Source organism: Anopheles nili, chromosome 3 (assembly GCF_943737925.1).
Source record: "Anopheles nili chromosome 3, idAnoNiliSN_F5_01, whole genome shotgun sequence".
Lineage (NCBI taxonomy): Eukaryota > Metazoa > Arthropoda > Insecta > Diptera > Culicidae > Anopheles > Anopheles nili.
In genome coordinates this window covers 3351011-3371740 of record NC_071292.1, presented here as the reverse complement: position 1 = coordinate 3371740, position 20730 = coordinate 3351011, and the positions used below count along the sequence as shown (strand labels likewise).

General features: G+C 47.5%; 1 protein-coding gene across 1 annotated transcript in view; it reads right to left on the bottom strand.

Moving 5' to 3' along the window:
- Nucleotides 1–20730, bottom strand: part of LOC128726258 (klarsicht protein) — a 108450-nt gene continuing 87720 nt past the window's right edge. The window contains exons 4-15 of the mRNA XM_053820055.1: nt 13477–13782; nt 13279–13398; nt 12077–13198; nt 10499–10912; nt 9441–10229; nt 7734–8565; nt 7281–7663; nt 6188–6293; nt 2473–2642; nt 1433–1722; nt 669–1355; nt 1–595 (exon numbers count right to left, since the gene is read on the bottom strand). Of these exons, the coding sequence (XP_053676030.1) occupies nt 223–595; nt 669–1355; nt 1433–1722; nt 2473–2642; nt 6188–6293; nt 7281–7663; nt 7734–8565; nt 9441–10229; nt 10499–10912; nt 12077–13198; nt 13279–13398; nt 13477–13782 (5592 nt within the window). The 3' untranslated portion in view covers nt 1–222. The remainder of the gene's footprint in view (nt 596–668; nt 1356–1432; nt 1723–2472; nt 2643–6187; nt 6294–7280; nt 7664–7733; nt 8566–9440; nt 10230–10498; nt 10913–12076; nt 13199–13278; nt 13399–13476; nt 13783–20730) is intronic.

The following is a 20730-nucleotide window of genomic DNA, read 5'->3' as shown; positions in this document are numbered from 1 at the left end:
ATTGACGGAAAACGAAAAAAAATAGCGAAAATTAGTACGGCTAAACCACACTATCGATCGATGGTGTTGGCGATCAGCCGTACAGTGTTAGTAACTAATCAACCAGCTGTTATATCTCCAGGATATAAAAATCTATCCAAATAATTAAAACTCGCACGTCCACACTCGCACCACATACGGTGGAGCGAATGCATTTGATCATGCGATAGGCACCATCTCGGTCTAAATCGGAGGAGGACCCTTCATATAGCGCAGCTGCGGCGTAAAACTCATCGAGTAGGTGTTGAGAGCGTCACAGCAGTGCGGCTCGAAGAAGCAGGCTGCACACATAACAAGCACCAGGGCCAACTGCACAGGAACGGCGATCTTGGTGATTCGCCACACCCATCGATTTTGCGACAACTTCATCTTAGTGGTCTGCACAATGCCTAGCTGGGCGGATTTCTGCATCGCCAGAAGCTGTTCACGTTGCAGTTCCTGCTGCTCTTGGCTGAGGTGCTGCTGCATCTGCAACTGCTCGTCGTCCTCGTTTTCCGTGACCTCGGCGGAGCTGCTTACTGGGCCCCGCGCCTGAGAGCCATTTCGATGCTTCTTCCTGTAGTATAGGGAAAAGACAAAAAACATATTGGTGAACAACCGTTCTTTATAACCGACATTCGAAAACATACCGTGAAGGCGATTTCCTGTTCTTGTTCTTCATCGAAACGCTGTTATTGTTATTACCGTCAGCTGAGTTCTGGCCCATCGAACGGTCCTTCTGTTGCTGCTGGAGTAGCTGTTGCTCCTGGTGGTTCTTTTCATTCATGATTATTTTCCTGCACGTGCTCTGGAGTGACCGCAGATCATGTTCCGCCATCTCTAGCCGTTTCGTGATAGTCTGCATCGCATCACTGCCAGGAGCTAACGACAGTTCTAGCTGCTTCACCAATCGCTTGAGGGCGTTCAGTCGCCGTTCGCGCTCCGAAAGGCTGCCATCAGACATGCCACCACCATCGGAAATGCCACTATCAGACAGAGAACCGTTCGACGAGAGCTTAACGCATGCTGGCAGTGCAGCCGCCAACAGCTGATGGTTTTCCGGGGCTGTTTCCTCCTGCTGAAAGGACTCGCCAGTGCCATCCTGTTGCTGTTGCTCATGAAAAAGCGGATCCACCTTCTCCGAGAGAGCTTTCACCACTTCCTTCACACTGTTCACGATCTCCTCCGTTGCCCCGCCGCCACTCTGGAGGGCTCCTTCAATGCCTTGAAGTTTTCCACGGTCCCGATCCAGAATGTCACGAAAATCGCTCAGCCCATCCTCCAGTTGTTTCCACGTCATCATGGAAGTTGTCAGGTTTTCGATGCGATTTCTTATTCTAGACATTGGAAAAGAAAACGATATACCATGAGAGAGGGTGTAAAATGCGCAAAACGTTATCGCTGGAACACTTACCGTGCTTCGGCCTCATCCCAGGTACTGTAGAGGGTGGTAATTCCATACTTCAGCTCACGATTAACTGACGTATCCAAACGAATATCGTTCAGACAATCGTAGCACTCGCCGCAGTGACCACCAATGCATCGGACAAAGTTCTTATCCCGTTCCAGCTGATCCAGTCGAGCATCGACGGACGGGTCCAGCAGTTGTTTGCGTTGCAGCTCCTGGTTCGACACCCAGTTGTGGACGGTTGCGTTCAGCGTGAGCATCTTGGGCCGTTGGTTCTGCAGCACTTTATGCTCGTTCTGTTAAAAACGAGACATTTTTGTAGGTGATACTTAACCAAGGCCTTTAATTCTTAAGCTGTTCATTGTTGCTTCGGGTTTCTAAATTTCACACATGGCGTGAATGAGTCACACGTTTCAAAGCCACATGCCCACGAAGGCGACCAAAAATCAACTAACATTCCATTTTAACCTCTTTCCGCTACGGTAAACTTCACCACAGCCACGCACTGTAGCCCTTCCTTGGAAACGAAGTTTAATATTTGTAGATTTATGCTTGAGAGAAGATCGCGACTTCACGTACGTCGTCGGTCGACGCAATTTATCGAGATAAGATGATTTTATCTTCAACTGGCACACATCAGCAACGATGTATCCCTCCAAATTCCGACGAATGTTCATCGCCGGTGCCTAATGATCGCAACACACGTGCCGCTCCACGTGGTGCACTAGTAAAGGTGTACAGCTATGAAAGCGAAGCCAAACAACGCATTACGACATCCACCGAGGATCGTTGGCCATTCGCTGTTTACGGTATTTTATAATTACATGAGCAGTAATTGGCACCATCGGGGTTTGCCGCTTTCTGACTACGCCGTCATCGTTTATTTTGAACCCATTAATGCACTTCACTTGGCGTGTGTTCATGAGCGATTGCCAGGATCACGTACACCGTTGCACTTCAACTGATGCATTTCACGAGTTGCAAGCATTTATCGCGAACACCACCGTGATTGAGTTGAAAACCTAGTGAAAGACTAAAGCACTTACCTTCAACTGATCGATCGCCAGCTGGATGTGTGACTCCGAGCAAATGTTGAACGTTTTGCTGCCCAGCTCCTCCAGGACATCCTTCAGGCCCTGTATGTCGGTCAGAAACTGGTTGCTGATGACCCGACGCTCACTCCAGCTGAGCAATCCTTCCCAGCAGACGATCGTGTCTGAAATTGGGTTCGAGTTGAAAGGGTCGATGATGTATGGATTAGAAATATCTTCCCAATATGAAAGAGAGCGACACAAACGCGTGTGCTGATCAATTGGGCACCCGCGAAGGAAGAACGGCGCTGTACCATGTAGTTTGTCGGTCTGGACCCCGATGTGAGACTTGCATTTGACCATAGTCATTGGCGGACACTACAGCTGGACGTTGGAATTAAGTCAAATAACCGGCGGATATGTTAATGCAAACTAACGGCAAAGCAGGACAACCAAACACCTGCCTCATCGATCGTCGTCGTCACCAGACGGATCACGAAAGGTCGTCAGCACGATCATAACACGCCTTTATAACAACAAACCACAGATTTGTATTTCCTCTCGCGTAATCGATGCGTTCGGTGGTATTAAAATTCACTTGCTGCTAGCGTCTGTGTCGCCTATCTCGCACTAGCTGCCACGATGTGATCACCGTGTTGTAGGCATCATATTTCTGGCCTTTTCCAACAAACACTCACCCCTGCGCACGATCGTTCCCAAGCACTACCGATCTACCTACCACCCTGTACTAGTGTAGCACGATGACTATTTAGAGGTATACTAACGTGAACACGCCTGTCTGACTTCGGTCAACATGCACTAAACTAAACGTCGACGAGGTATGGCGCTTCGGGTCGATCCGATGCGACCCCTTCACCACACAACACGAGGCACAATCTGGCCCCACTTGCGCTTTCGCTCACACACGTTTGTACGTTTCTCGCTCACCTCCGTCGAGTTTGCTCCAAAACTGACACAAACCACAACGTGCCCGAACGTGCCATTATCATCTTACAGAAGCCAGACGTTGGCGAACCACCGGTGCCACATCGCTGCTCCAGAGTACCTTCTGCTGGCACTTGAGTCAGCAGTGCTCTAGCGATCGAGTGGCTGAGAACGGCCGTGTGGATGGAATCTTAATAAGTTCTCCTCCCATTGACAGCATCCGAAAACAGCGCTCGTATAACTAATGGTAGTCTGTTTTTAACCACCGTATCCACGACTAGCAGACTAATCATTCTTTCTTCCCAAGTGTTGCCATATGGGGGATTTTTTTTTTCACATCTGACATGGTGTTATCACTCAAATCCGGAGCGGTGCTGAGCGATGATGTTCCTCTAGCCACAGGAACAATCTCATACGCGTGTCGAAATAGCTTCCAAACACAAAATCACACAACCGAATGACGTTTCGTTTATGTTGAGTTGTCAGCAGCACCCCATGTCCGTGTTGTGCAAGGGCATGCGCACAACGCAGTATATTATGCGAGGATGTGGCCCTGCATAAACCGACAAGCCACACGCCCCTGCTAATGTCGATGGGCGCCAAGCATCGCTCCCACGTTGGCATGAACGGAAGGGAAATAAACGAATGCGTGCGTGCCCTTCCGTCACTGACGTTACGCACTGGTACAGCGGCGTACAACAAGGCAGCAGCTATGTGCGGATGAATTGAATTACATTTCACCCGGACAAACCTTGGGAGGAACCTTCGAGGTGACCTTGACCTGTTTGGTTTGAAGCATACAGCAGTTGCCCTAGATTTCGTACAACGAAAGGTGACTGCCCTAATTCGAGGTAAAAGGTAGACAATCTAGGTCACGTTTCGGTGGATCGAGGTCGTCTATCCACGGTCAAGGATGCTACCGAAGGACATCAATGCCACCATCCAAGGACGGTGCTTTCTGTCGCAACTGATAGCCTCCATGAGTGTGAGCTGGTGATAAGAATTCTGACGAGCATGCGGATGTACTGTGGATCCGATGATTTTGATTATAACGATGTACCACCATGACAATGACTACCCCAAGCAGACAGCGAATGATTTCTTTCTAAAATGTTATTTGGCATGGTATTGATGTTAGCTCATTAGATTACGATATCGCTTGCTACACAGCTAATGTTACGCTGATGTATGTCTAACCTTTACTTACCTTCTTAACATGAATCTGGGAGCTATTGTAGCCCAAATAAAAAATGGATTAACACCTATCTACATTCGCTCTCCACTAATCATTCAAATTCCTTTTGAACTGGGATGGGACAATTTTCATAGAGAAATATTTGAAACTTTTTACCGCCTTAATTGTTAGTCAAACGTTAGCTAATTGATTTAGAATATTATGAAAGCATTGTGTAGAAGCAAATTGAAAAGATGTTAGTGTTACTATTTATACGAGATGGAATCGGAAGTAGAAATCCTAACTACCAATAACTAGCCACCGAACGTAACAGTGAACCTAAACAGTACGACACAAGCAACGACAAGAGAGTACAGAAAGAGTGCAATTTTTGCGCGATACAACAATGAAATGAAGAAAGTGCAAACGATGCGTTCGTATGTGTTCAAAGGTGCAAGCCTGTGATGCTTTATTCGGTAAAGTAATGATTTAAACATGATCTGATGCATGGCAAAAACATAAAGTAAGCGCGAGAGAAACCGATCTCGCCAAAACTATTCGTTGAATGTATACGCTAAGCTAGTAACGACATTTAAAAGCATTTTACATTAAGTGAGGCCTACGAACTTGTCAAAATATTGAGACCCTCTAGAAAGCGCCCGATCACCGAATGAGAGGGATAGCAAAGCAAGAAGCAAGAGAAGACGAAGCGCACCTTGAATACACATTAACAAGCGTTCATACTTTTCTACAAACGTACATATTGACGTTCGTATGCAGCTCGTAGGTATGTCCTTTTGAATTTAAAATTCCCCAGCACTCAAATGATGCCGATGGTCAATCGTTTGAGTATATCGTCAGCACCACCTGCAAGAGCCTTTTTGGATGCAAAGGCGTTGCTAATCACGCTCCCCAAACCACTCTCACTGTCGCCGCCCGTTGCTGACGCAGTGTTAGAAGTGCTTGCAGAAATTTGCTTCGAGCGAGCTTTCCCGAAGAAATCCACCAGGCGATAAAAGCTATTCAACACGCCAACAAAAAACCGATACAGCGTGAAATTGCGCATCACATTGCCAATGTCAAGTAAGAAATCAATCAGCCAGGCAATAAAACGCGTTATACGAGCGCAGCGACACTCTTCCCGCACTACGACAGCCTTCCTCCGGCGGGATGAGCGACCGCGATCCTTACGGATTTCGTTCTTACTCCTGCCGGAGGCCGGTATTGCTTGCAGCTCGTCCTCTTGCCGCTGTCTGCTACCTTCGCATGTGCATCGCCCACCCTGCTCGATGCAATTGCACCCATTGGTACCTTCTGCGGTCTGTGTTTTGATCGTCTGTTGGCGCTTAATTGCCGCATAACCTCGTAGTTCTATATACCGTTGCCTTTGTCGCTGTGTGGTTGCGGTTTCCCTGGAGTGCTGGCCTAATATGCTAGCGTTACTATCGATACTATCGTCGCTAAAGCTAACCGTGCTACCGCCGTCACTATCGTCACTGTTCTCAGTATAGTCACTGTCACGCTGATCTTGTTCCTCTGCGGTTCCGACACTAGTTCTGTGAGCAGTGGGAGAAGAAGGTCTACTACTTTGAGTGCGTTGCATCCGCTTACCTCGTAAATCTTGGCACTTCGCAGCAGTTAGCACCGTGCCCGGTTGGCAGCGTAGGACAGACTCCAGACAGCGAACATTTTCCCGACAGGTAGTAATAATTTCGTTCTACACATGAAGAATAAATAAGAAAACATATAAATAACATTAATTTATAAACTCTTAATTTAGCGATCAACGAGCATGAATAATGGAATGTGATGTTATGGTAAATTCGTGAGGTGAGTAGTTCTACGTATGATTCTTCCAGGGTTTACACAGTTAGCGTACATTAACTGAACGATCTCCCCACAGGTTTAGAAAGCTCAAATGCGAATAGTATTTTTAGCCATTATGTATGATCAAAATGATATCCCATGTTTAGTACTAAACGACCGTCAGTAGCTGCCCATTCCTTAAGATAATTTAGCCGGCATGAGGTGCTGCGCACAATGGATTGCGGTGCGTTTTTTTTTTTCGAAGGGAGAGCTTCATACCATTCCAAAGTCGAATTAAGTGAAGCTTTTGTATTAGGGAAGGTGAACGTAGCAATAAAAACTAATATTTACAAAACTTACTATTGCTGGTTGCCTTCAGGAAGGATATTTGTACGGCAGCAATACCGACATATTCGCACGCTAAAGGGAGGAAGTGTAAAAAGAAGGATGCCACAAGGATGCAAGCAAAAAGCTCCCGGTGACGAACGAAAAATCGTGCGAATAATCTAAAACTGAAAATTTTGTGACACTACTCCTTGTATCGGTATCGGAAAGTCATGAAGAAAATCGCTCCTGCCAATCCAGCAGAAAGTGGTGTTATTGCACCTTTTTCTCTAATTATATACACACATACATGAGATGTGTTAAAGTTTCTATTGTATTTGTACGCGCTTTAATAAATGTAATACCCGTACCAGAGACCCAGCTTTTCCCACATGCACTACTCAATGTCCCGGAGTCTTTACCCATATGATCTACGTTTACTCTCTCATATTTTACCATAACACAGCTCCCAAAATACACAAACTAGAACGAACAAAACAGCGCTGAACCAGCAGCAGTGAGCACATGCGTAACGCAAGCAAAGATCACAGTAATAGAGAAGCAACATTCTTACGTAGTCGTCCGGCTTCAGCAGATGGCACTTGGCCTTCAGGGCTTCGGTGTTGGCGAAACGAATCTTGCTCTGGATCAGCAACTTCTTCACACCGGCTTCCATGTCTTCGTCGAACTCGTTGTTCGAACTGCTGCTGGTTTCGTGCGACAGCGAACGAACAAAGGCTGCAGATGAGCTGAGCTTGTCCACCGAACGCAGCGATCGACGACGTACGCCTCCACCACCTGTGGACATGACCACACCGTTTGCCATACCAGACTCGTCCATCGTGGCTAGCGGGGTTGCTTCTAGGAAGGCGAGAGAACTATGTTTTCGTCCACTAACGTTTGTAGATGATTGCGGAGGGCTGCCTGATTTGCTCGACCAAGAATTCATGTTGTTGCCTATAAAAAAAGATGGCGAATTACATACAAAGTCAACGAGGATCCTATTGCCGTAGCTGCGAAACCTTACCATATCGATCGTCCATGCGATATTCATCCAATCGCTTCCGTCGATTGAGTGAATTGGTGTTGGCATCGGATTTGTTGGCCGACTCCGACTTCAATCGGAATCTCGGTGGTGAAAGAGAGTCCATATTTGCCGCCGATAGAGACGAAGAAGCGCAATCCGACTGCGAATCGATGAAATTGCGATAATCGTCTCCAAAATCGAGCAGCCGACGTGCCGCATCCGTGTCGCGATCCTCCGAGTACGGCTCCGACATGTACTTCTCCTGGTAGTTGTCCCATGCCTGCTCGGAGAAGCTGCTCATCTCTTCCGTACCGGTGCCGGTGCCATTCAGATCGGTCTCCGTCTTTTCCATAGCATCTAGATTATAATTAGCAAGGGCTGCTAATGATCCTAGATTAAGACTGCCGCATCGGGTGCGCGTCAGTGAACCGATCCGAAATTCAGGCTTCGCCATCGTACAACCGAACTCTTCCTCGCTATCCTGCGAGCGCCTCGTCGATCGGGGCGTCGTGTGTCGTACGGCTGACGACTTCCGCGAGGAAGATCCCGACAGTGAGGACAAGGTGAGCAGTTCGTCCGATAATCGCAATCGACCAGAGAACGATTCCGATTTCAACAGGCGACGGCTTCCACTAGTGCCAATTGGACCACCACCGGCCACGCTACTGTTGCTTCCTCCCGTTCCGGATAGCTGAATTTCCCTCAACGGCTGGCCACTGGCACCGGTGAGCGCGTTGTACTGAAGCAGAAGCGACTGCTGAAGCAAATGCAATGTCGAGGAGCTATGCTGTGGTGGCTGCGATTCGTCCGAGCCTGATTCATCGATACGATTCTGAAATCACAAGACATAGGGAAAAAAAACCCATCAGAAAAGGTAATATGGAATATTTCTTATCACGATCAAAGACGCTTCATATACTGGTCTCACGGTTATCTAATGAAAGCAACCAAGAAACGAACTTCGAATGCGCTCCGGAACGTTCTGCGATATGAAATCTCCTTTCGCGATTGTTAGCCATGCAAAAATGCCGTCCGCCTTATGACGTTGAAATAAAAGCCAATGGTTTAGCAAAAAATAAGCTTGCACCTTTATCTCACCTTCAACGTGTCAAAAGGCGTGTATAAACAGGGATTCTGCAATGGAGCGTATCGCGCCTGGCCATGAGCGATATGCAGTTTTGTCTCCAGCTTACTTTTTTGCACAAAAAGCGAAATTTTTACGATGATATCATCGCTTGAGCCCCCCTTCAGACGGTTTACAATTGTTCAAATAATAGCAGAAGCAATGAAACAACAAAACAAACTACAGTCCAAACGACGGTGCAGTAAAAACATTGCGAAATCAAATTAATTTCTCGCCGAATCAAAGAGGCGCACACAACCTATGGCCCATGGCTCAATCCTTGAGCCCATATAAGATGCCGCTTGGGCTTTACAATGCCATAAAGTGATTTTCTTCCTCGAAAAAACAAATGACCGAAGGAGAGGCCAGACGATATCGACACCACCAGCCGAGTTGTGCAATAAGCCAGGCCAGTCTGAAAGTTCATTCGCTGCTCGAAACCAATTTTGGCTTACAATTCAATCCACCACGGCCGAGCACGGGTATCGCCAATTGCAAACATCATTAAATCACCTTCAATACATCGCACGTGCACTGCAGTTTTCCAGCCGCCTGCCGAATCGCGAACAGAAAACAAAACTCACCTTACGACGCGGACGGAGCTTGCGCTTCTTAAGCGAACCTTTGCTTTCGGAGTTGCGCACGACGGTTTGCTGACTGGTGGTTGGTTTCATGCTGCTGCGGGATCCAACCGTCGGTGAGCCACTACCAGCACGGGACATCGTGTTCAGTGCCGACTCGCTGATCGAAAAGTTTCGATGATCCGTCAGTGGCCGGTTGTCGTCATCGCCGTCTCCACCGTTGCCACCACTGCCGGCTCTCTTCGGCACGGAATGTGGTATACCACCGCTGCCACTGTCCTGCCCACTTCCGGCACCAACGTACTGGTTAATTTCCACGGTGGACGCGTTCAGCTGCGACATGCAAGACACCGACCATGGTCGATCGGCGGCTGATCGATGTGGTCTACGCTTCACCACCGTCGTAACGGTGCTGGTGCCACCACCGTGCGATACCGACGTTGGAAGCGAAGGGCTTGAACTAGCGGCCGTTACCATTGCTGACGTCACTATTGCTGCTGAGCTTCCGCCTTTCGAATCCGTCGCAACACCCTCGTCGTCGTTCGAGACATCGTTCGAATTTTCCGACGGATAGGACGTACCATCGTTTAGCACCTCTTGGGACGTTTGTGTCTGCTCACCCTGCAGACAAGTGGCCACCGAGTTGGCAAGTCCTTCCGAGCTGTCGGTGTCGCGTGCGATCGAATCCGAATCGGTGTTTTCGCCAGAAGCCTCGCAGTCCGTTGTGGGGGCAGATGTCGGAAGAATCGGAGCCGTCACGGGAGCATCAAGTGGTTGCTTCTCGAGCCATTCCTGTCGATGTTCGTGGTCGTGGGGAGAACGAAAGCAAAAACGAAAGTGGGCGCATACGTTAGCAAGTGTTTACAGTTTAATCAGCTGTTTCGATGCCATCCACGGGATGCACTCAATGGAACGAACGATGGCGGCGTTACTCAATGGAACGAAAACACAACGCTAGCAAGTTACCTCTCTGATTCGGAAGCCAAACCCCGGAACTCGTGGGTTTGCTCCTCATGCAGGCAGGAGAAAAATCCCACCCCATGCAGACCGCCGTCACTTACCTCGATCAGATTCATCTTCAGATTGCTCATGGCTTTCTCCGCCTTTCGACCGTGACCGTGATGATGATGGTGATGATGATGATGCTGTCCGTGTGCCGTGAGACCGTGGCGCACTTGGGCTTCGTGCAGCGCGACGCCTGCAACTCCTCCACCCGGCAACGACGGTAACGGTGACGTCTGCTGTTGCTGATGACTGCTGTTGCTATTGTTACTGCTGCTATTGTTCGCACTGTAGTTGTGATGATGGTGGTGATGATGGTGATGATAGTAGTGGGGATTTTTCACCACCGTTTTCGGCGTGCTGCCTCCGGCAGCGGCTGCGGCGGCCGCGGCGTTTTTGGCGAAAATTTCGTCACGCACCAGCGTCTCGGCATGCAGCACTAACCTTTGGATCGAGCTGGTCGCATACTGCGGCTGCAAGTGAGAGAGAAACCGCACCGTCCGTGCAAGCGTGGCAAGCGAACGCGAACGAAAATGCAAACGAAAATGAGAAAATATGCTCCACCGAACTCGGGGCCGCGGAAAGGCGCCGATGACATTCACCCGTTTCTTCGCCACTGACAAAAAGGAAAAGCGCCAAGTGCTGTTGGGAAATGCGAAGCTTTAACAAACGAACGCTACGCGTATTTACCGTGCGAGATGAAAACTGTCTTTCACTCTCTATGCACTCGCGTTTGTTTCGCGAAAACAACGGATTTACTGTACTAGCACACGCACCTGCTTCCTGGCCTGCAACCCACTAGGCCTGCACGGGCAAGATAAGATAAGCTCGCCAAACAAAACAAGACGACGAAAAAACGCACTTCAAACACAAACACACACGTACGCAAAAGGGTGGCTAGCGCCGGAGAACTCTGCAGTTCGCGTTGCAAGCCTTAAAGAGGGTTTCATGCAAACTGAACCCGACCAAGTAAGCAACTGCGATCGATAGCACCACCGAATGCACGGAGGCCACATCTGTGTTGCTGCTGTGTGCTGCTGTGAAACTAACACACATTTTGTTACGCTAATGACGTTGATTATCGAGACGTTGCCACCGCAGCGCACCTGAGTCCGGAACGATATATCCACGAGCTCGGTTCGCGGCCTGGCGGTGACGCGAAACAAAACGCACAAAAAACAATTAGAATCAAATTGAAATCCCGCGCTCCGGCACGAACACACGTACATTGTGGAGCGCTGTGTGAGCAAATGCACCACCAGACGGAGGAACCCGCGGTGAACATCTGCACGTAGCGTAATTTCGATAGGGAAATCGATAAACTACAAGTCCACCCGAGAGGCTCGCGTGCGTCTGGCACAATAAGCATTCAAAGCACAAGCTTAAGAAAGGAACTTTTTTTGGAGGCAAATGAAACAACGACAAAAACTTGTTTAAAAGCAGGCTCACTAACATTGAACGAAACATAAAAAACGTGGAACAAGTAACGACCTATCAACAGTGCGTGGCATCAACAACATTAGGCATTCAACGAGAAACGAATGTAGATTTTTTTTAGCACACATGAGGCAGGGTGAGTGATGGAATGCCATTTAAGCCTTGTGCTTTTTTCGCGTGTTTATCACGGTCTCACGTACCTTCGCTCCTTTAGCACTGTTGCCACTGTCAGAACTTTTGCCAAAGCTGCCGATCGACGTCATCATCAGCGATCGCCCTGCGCCACGTGTTCCAGGCTTGGAGGATCCACCTTTCTGCAAGGGTTCTCGCGAGAAATCCAGGCACTTTTTCGATTTCAGCTCCCGACTAGCGGTCATCGTTAAGGCACTCGTTTCCAGCTCTTCTCTGTGATGATTTTCCACCTGTGCGTCCGGTTGGTTTTCCTTTTCCTCTTCACCCGCTTCTCGCGCTACGTCACCCTGCGCAGAGTTCTTGCTCAGTGCACGCTTCCGTACGGCTAGCAGCTCATCGTCGTCCTCTTCGCCATTATTATACACCCACTCGTCGTCTCCTTCGGAGGACGAAGCGGACAACGAGGATGTGGCGGCGGAGGACTCGTCCGACTTGGTGCGCTCGCTGGAGTCCTTGTTCAGCTCGGAGTCCGTGTCGCGATGCTTGAAGTAGAAGGTGGCGCAGTTCTTCGATTTGCGATTAGAGCGATTGAACTTCGACGAATCGCTCACTTTCGATCGTTTCTGCTTGCCGGACGATCCCACCGGAGATGACGATTTCACATTCCGGAGAGATGTCGCCTTGCTCGCCCTACGATCGGAGGGATTTTTCACAATAGAGTGCCCATTCGGACTGGCATTGTTGTTGGCCGTATCTAGAGTGCTGCTGAGTAGGGCGCCTCCATCAACCAGATCGCAACCGGAAATCGATTTGTCACTCTCAATGCAACTTTTATTGTTGTTGAGAATGTTCTCCTTGAGCACGGCCGCAGCTATGGCGGCTTCGGCTGCTAGTGGGCTCGTCGCGGTCAGGGTCGTGGCTTCCGAAATAGTCGTAGTCGTGGAGAGGTTGTTAATGTCAGTTTCCATCATACCCAGGCTCGGCGATGATGCGGTTGCTAATGTACTACTAATGCTACTGCCCGCTACCGGGGAATATTGCTTCTCTTGTTTTTGACTGCTGCTGCCACTGTTGTAGGTGTTGCCTGTTCCACTGTAGGCAATAATGTTCGGCACAATTTCACTATCGCTGCCTTCAGAATCGGCATCGAAACCAGCGTTAGACAGCTTCTTCACCTTAACCCATTCTTCCTGCAAAAGGAAAAGCCACAGAAATCGATATCATTAATTCCGAGGCGTCAGAATAAATTGCACGCGCCAGATACACATACATTACTCAATGGTTCGTTGTGAATGGGACTCTGCGACTTGACGCTTGGACTGCTAACGCGTGCTAACTTGTTAGCAGGCTCCTCATCCGTGTCGGATAAGCTGGCGTTATTATCTGAGCTCTAGAGAAGAAACGAAAGTTAAGTACCGTCAAGTGGTTCGTCCTGCATTGTCGTAATTGTGCAAAAATGGTAACTTACCGAGGACTTGCTTTCCAATAATCCTTCTAACAGGCACTGTATCTCAAATGCTTTCAAGTATAGCAAATAGTAGCGCCGCTCTAATCCTTTCACGCCACTGCTACCGTTCTCTTTGCCCTTGCCGTCGGTTGGGACTACACTTCTACTATGGCCACTGGTGCTGCTGCTACTTCCGAGCGATACTTCAATTTCCGGGGTCAGGGATCCCTTGCCGGATGCAGATGAGGCACACTTTCGGTCACGTTCGCAGCTCCGGATGCAAGCTGCTACTGCCCGAGAGTTCGATTTTATTTCACGATATAATTCCTGCAACAAAAAAGGCATACATTCAAGTTGGTATTAGTGAAAAAGATTAGCAAACACCCTTTTCTTAGGCCTCAAACCCCAATCAATTCTATCTGATGGGTGATAGCTTATCGCGCCCTGCCGCGTCCATTTAATATTTATATTCAGCCTGCACTGCGGAACGTCAATATGAGCCACTTGCGTTTTGTTGAACAGAGCCGAAAAAGCGCGTTTTTCCATTAGGCTTATCTTATGTCGATGAAACTCGACAACTTTTCCGTTGCTGACAGACCAATATCGTAAATTGCTATCGATTTCACTGAACACTGTTAAGCATGGGCTCGATGAGGCGTCAAAAAGTGTGGCTGCCCGTCATCACTAAGCGTAATCGCTGTACATATCTTCCTCGCGCGGCCTATCCCACAAGCAGCGAACAATGTGTAACATCAACCGTAGCGGGCCCAAGCGATCGCGGTCGATTTTCCCATGTACCGTAGATTGTAAAATTATGTAAATCAGGTTCCGTTGCCACCGGGACGCGGGACCGGGCATTCATTCTTTTTTCGGGCAAACCTGACGACGTGCTATGTAACAACCTTGGTGAAAAATGAATCGATGTAAACAGGCTATTCCGATGCCCGCTTATGGTAAAAAACGATGGGTGTGGCGCGACCGCGACCCAAAACCACGTCAATCGTTTAATGGAACCGCGTTCGGTTCGCTTTTGATCTGAAGCTATTATTTTCGGTAATATTTCGAATTTATTGTTTGTGCTATCGATTATCGACTCAGCGCTTGGGTGCGACAAATCGAAGCTGAAAGAGATGGGAAAAACTTAACCCTCAGAAATATGAAACCTGCGAACAATGCACGGTGTTCTAGTCTAACATCGCTGTGGAGAAGTGCTGCGGAAAATTACATTTTCAGTTGCTTCTTTTCCTTATACGATACGATACATTCAAATTTGAGCGCAACCTTGAGCGCGTTTTTAATGGTGACGGTGACTTCTATCATTCATTCAATATTGCTTCGGTTCGATGGAGCTTCCTGTGCGAAACATCTGGTCGCTTCTATTAGCTTGGTGGTTGAAGAATGCAATGCCTAGTTAACAAAAAAAGAATCAGCTCCACACAATATTCATCAACGCGATTGAGCTTTGCTAATTTTACAACCATCTGCTATTACCGAGCTGATTAGGACCTTGATTCGAAAGGAGAACGAATAAAAGCATTCAAGAGCCGGTGTAAACCCGATCGATGGTCAATCTTTTTTTTTACCCCATCCTGTCGCCTGTTCATGTAGTCGTACCGCGAAGTGAAAGTTGCTTGTTTCGTTCGGTTCAATCACTCACTCATTTCCCATCAATAAATTCACTAATTGCACGCCCCTGAACCGAACCGCCACTAATTGGACCTCTTTCATCGCTAAAAGGCGCCCGCGGCTACATATCACCAGTGCGAGCAGCCATTCATTGCCCGCGCTTTGCATAGATCAATGCTCAGAGGAGAAAGACCACCCAAAATGATCTGCAAGGTTGACCGGTTGTGTCCCGTTGAGAATCGGTCGTTACGGTGGAAGGTGAAATTCGTGGCAGGTGTTAGGAAGGCCAGCACGGGTCATAAATTAGCACTGGGTAGAGCTTGACCGGGTGAAAACTAGGCTAACTTCCTGTTCCTTTTTTCGATATCCCGCGCTATTCATTCGCAAATGTGTCTCGCTGGTATAAAAATCTTACGAATTCCGCGGAGTTGCAGTTCAACCCAGCTGGAAAGCATTTCACACGAGTTCGTTGTGAATTTCTACAAGTCATTCTGCTTGCCCTTGGGTAGAGTGATCGTTTTAATGAGATTTTAGTATGGCTTACACGATGCTCGCAGTAAATCGATTGTATCGCTGCGACTACACAGCTCCCAATCTAAACTTCATTATGTAGACCTTTGCACTTTTCTTTTTGTTGGTTTTCTATTGGCATTACAACTGACGTCTTTTCCGAAACTCATCCTCCTAGCTTACGCAGCTTCGTAGTCGCAAACAAGGCGAAGGAAAATCATTTTCGTCTTATGAAATCAAAAAATGCCAAAGCCACCAAGCAACGCGCTTATGAAGAGCGGATCGTGATCCGAAGATACATAAATTTTCAAACCCGTTCGTCTTTGGTTATCGCTAACGAGAGTGCAAACATGCAGAAGAAGAAGCTAGACTTTTCTATGGCTCGCATTTTTTTCATTTTTTGACAGATGATTTGATTTATTTCTTTCCGCCCGTCTTACGGGGCACGATATTCGTTTGATAGCGAAACCGAAAACCAGGAAAAATCAAATCCCCTCTCTTGGTTACCACTACCACAGTCATAATCTCCGCTAGACCAATTGGATCGATTACTCAACACGGAAAAACAAGCATTAATTTTTCTCCTTTGTTTTCCTTGTTGGTGCGATGGACCACGACGACCGACGTCGTTTGAAGTTTTAGTCCAATTTTCCCAGCTCGCAACATCAGCTTGAGTTTTATTCGATCACCTGTTCGTTGGTAGCCGTGTTCGTATGCACAAATGATATTTATTTGTTCCTTCTATCCGTAGGGAAATAACTCAACAATATACTTAACTATCGTAAAACAAACGTACAGCAGTGGTGCTGCATGAGATCAACGAAAATATTTACAATGACGAAATGAATGATCTCCCACAGAAATACTAAACAGTTCAAGAATGCGAGGACGCAATACGCTTTACGATCATTTACGAACTGATATTTAATCCCAAGACACCGTAGCAGCATCTTGTCACTCGTCCATCAGGGACGTTTTCTAACCCGCCACTGTACCAAATGGCGCATTCTCAGTCCATGAGGACGCGATTCTTACTTCGTTCTCAGCCTATTACACCCACATTCCGGCATACGTCAGCACGCACGTCCGGAAAAAGAAGCTGATCCAGATTGTTGATAAATAAACAAAGCCGCTCAAAACTTACGTCGAGTTCCTCGAGCCAAAGCTGTGATGCCGATCGTTGAGGCACTACGTCGAATCCGGCGCTGTGCTGTAGCAGCATGATTACTGTTCGCTTCGATTGCGAAAATCTTCCCAAAATCTTTCACTTCAATAGGTCCGTTCTACGGAAAACTCTCCCACTCACGCTTATATTAAAGTAACGGGAAAAGCAGCACACGGAGATGGAAAAGAAAAATGGCGATCGCAAAATCTCGTGCTACTAAATCACGCGTTCTTGGCAGGTCGAGCGTATGGCCAGGCACGCCACCAGCAACATAAACACCCCATAAATTAGCACTACCGGCTTAGCGTCACAGCAAACCGCTCCGGCGGTTTCTGGTGCAATCTGAAATTTTCAGGCAATATACATTCCACGCTTCCGTCAAGCCGGCACACGGAACGGCGTCGATGGCCGAGGAAAAACACAGACCGGGAAAGCTATTTCAACGCATCACGCACATGCACCCGATCACACACGAAGCGCACTTTTTTTTTTGTTTTTTACCACCATTAGTTTAGAACGGAATCGAAGTCGCAAACTGGCCTCCGCGACATAACGACGGACTGAAGCACCAAAATGGACGGGATTTATTTTTGGATTTTCACGGACAAACAGCCGCCGTCGGTCGGTTGAGTTTCCGCCTTCGACAGAAGTCAGCCGCCGTTGGCTGTCGCGTTTGCCAGTTGGTCAGCGATGTCTTCACAAATTTGCCGATGAGGAATGTTTGAAGGTCTCTAAACTGAACCACACCGAACCTAGCTGAGTCGAAGCCGCGATGCGCACTGGCGCAATAGCGCATAGAGCATTCGCAAGGACGGTCTGGACGGACTGATCGAGCCGAGTTATCTGCGTTTTGAGCAATATTTGCCCCTAGCGAAAGCAAAAACCGTGCTAAGATATATGCATAATTGTTAAGGAAATGAAACCGTAGTGAGAGAAAGAAACGATCGTACCACTCGCCACGGGACGTCGGCGCACAGATCGATAAAGGGGCCTTACTCCGCTCAATTTCAACACGCGGTGGGGGTATGCAAGAGGACCCTTACGTCTGTTTGCTTATCTTATCTGCAGGAAAGCATTTGCATAATTGCCAGAGGCTGGTCTCTCTAATTTTCGCCCTAGGGCTATCGATTGCGCCTACCTCTTACCGTTGCTCTCTTTCAATGCTTCTTCATGATTCATGAATACCTCGTCACATAACAAGCCTAGCTTCTATGTGTGGTTACGCTGAAGAGCCATCACTTATACCGAAGAACGGAGATCCGGATGGAGAAAAGTCACATCGAGTCCTAGACATATCTCCATAGCTTAAATGTTCCATCATTTTTTTTACATACCCTGTCTAATGCCATGGAAAAGTTCCTACCCAGCGGGAAAGGGCCCGTAAACTGATTGTGAGGTAAAATTTATGGACCGTCGTGCAAACATGTCTAGGCCATCCCTAGCCCTTAGGAAGCCGGTCCACCTATTGAGTGTGAATCATCTATTTTTATGATCTGTTCACAACATGGACGATCTTGCTTTGTTTCTTCATCTAGCAAAGATGTCGTCTACCTCTAGTATAACGCATCGACGCGCATGGGAGGAGTCTGATCGTTTTTTTGCACCCTATTTAAAGATAGGTCAATGTGAATCCCCAAAATACACCCCAAAAGTGTGCCGTGAAGCCCATTATTAGATGGCTAAAGCAAAGTGCTCGCATTGTCCCACTTGAACTCAACAGGATCACAATTTGTATCGCTAATTCCCTGTCCTTCCGAGGTATGTAGGCGATGACACATGGGCACAACGGCTAGGGGGGTTAGCAGAATGATGAATGGATCGTCCCGAAGAGCCATCATCACACAAGTCAACCTTTTTCACGAGCTGCATCTTGCTCTCGCTCTTCTGTTTCACCCTTCAATTGCTCTTGGGATTGATGTTGGGCTGCTCTAGTGGAGGGATCGCGATGCCCTGGACGCTGGAAACCCCTTTTAAAAGGCTTTCAATCATTTTACCACCTCAATGGTACGCGTTTGCATATTTGTGTTCATCTTCATGGGATCAGACAGAGCCGTCGAGAGCTGTCGGGGCGAAGAAATCCATTGACAAACGTTCGAAAGTTCCATTAACACCTTCGTTTGCCTGGCAAGTAAAATATCTGCTTTGTGAGACATCTTCATCGTGACCCTCGTTCCGGATCATATTTTCCATTTCTAAAGCACTAGCGAGAGCGCATAAGTATACACAATTTCCGCATAATTGAGTGTCATCGAACGTTAATCTACCATCGGGTATACGGCATCCGCCCATGACGCTTATTTAGAGGTAATATATGATATTTTGCCTTACTTCAAAAACGCTCCTTTGTAAGGAAAAAATTTGAGAATTGATTTATGAGCCATTTTCCTATGCCACAATGAGTTTTGCGAATCAAGTACGAAGGGAAGTAAAAGTTTTGAAACAAAACTCCACACCTTTTCAAACGTGATCGTCTTAAACGTGAACCGCTTCAATTTATATCTCGCACCCTTTGGCGGACGTGATTTATCGCCGAAGGGGCACTATGTTTATGTGCGTTTTGGGTGTGAGAGCTCGCAATTTGCCACGGTAGAGCAAATAAAATTTCTACCCAGCACCATCCTAACACGGTTTCACCGAGTGATGCACAATTGCAACCCGGCTGCATTCTCGTATTGCACACACGTAATGGCTTAGATGACGCATCGAAATCGCGGTGACTTTTGCAAATTGCATTTTGCCGTCTCGCCATCGGTGGCCCCGTTACTATGCTCACTTAACGGTACATCTAGCGAATACGCCCGCGTTTAAAACCATCGAAAGCATAAGAGCGTCAAACGCCATAGGATTCACGCGAAAGGTAATTATTATTTGTTTCTTGTGAATCAACGTAGCAACTGCACGTGCAACACACAACCAAACAACACTGTCGAAGGCTGAAGCGATCGTAACAATGCCACTCGAATCGTGTCTAGCTACCCTGCAACTACAGGTTTTCTTTATTTGCCAAGGACTTCATTAAACATCCCGGCTTGCATGAAGTTGGTTGACAGCATTGCAAAATATTTACCATACTTCACGTTCCTTCAGCGGCCTAAAACATAATGACACGGCATTGAAAACCAAGCCTCGAGCTAATTATTATGGCATTTATAGCGTTCCCCAATCTGTGATGCAATCGCTGGTGCGGTACGGTGAACAATTCTTCACTCTCAGCGCGACAAAGGAATTTTGTTGCAATTTGTCGTGCTTTACCGTTGGCGATCGGTTGCACACTTTAAGCTGGGAATATACAAAGTTCTAGATCGAGCTGCGATCAAGAATAAACCAACCCGTCGTACCAGAGACCTTTAATCGACGGTTCTGCAAATTGGCCCGTCGATTGGTAATCAAAAGAACCTCTCAAGATAGACGAGACTCACGAAAAGCCCTCAGCTGCGATCGATTTCCCGCATCAAATGTCACGTGCAAACGATGCCTGCAGTAACCGAACCCTTATTATGTGGAACCGATTCGCATGCCTTACTTATTCGAGGGTTAACTGCAAAATTAAGCAATGCAGAGAAGCGATGAGCTAAATTGTGGTTATTGGTGATGAATTTTATAAATATTTAATTAGCTCGAAAATGCGGTTTTCACAAATATAATAAACACTCTCCTCAACGAGAAACAACTAGTTAAGCTAGTGCCCTTCGAAATGCAATGGAAAAGGGAATCTCTCAACTTCATCTATGAAATGCTTCCGTTATGGAAGCCAATTCGGGACAACGCGATAACAATTTAGTCACGCTCAAAGCTCGTTAGCGTCATATTGTAGTACGAGATGCTGCCCTAAGGGAAGCATAGTCTTATAGGTCTATTTCATAAAAATGCTACTTTCACTCGCGCTTCATTCGCTACTCACGAACCTTCTCCAACAGCACGAGCCAAGCGAAATGCGAATCGTGTTCTTCTAGGAATATGTACCGTTCTTTTTT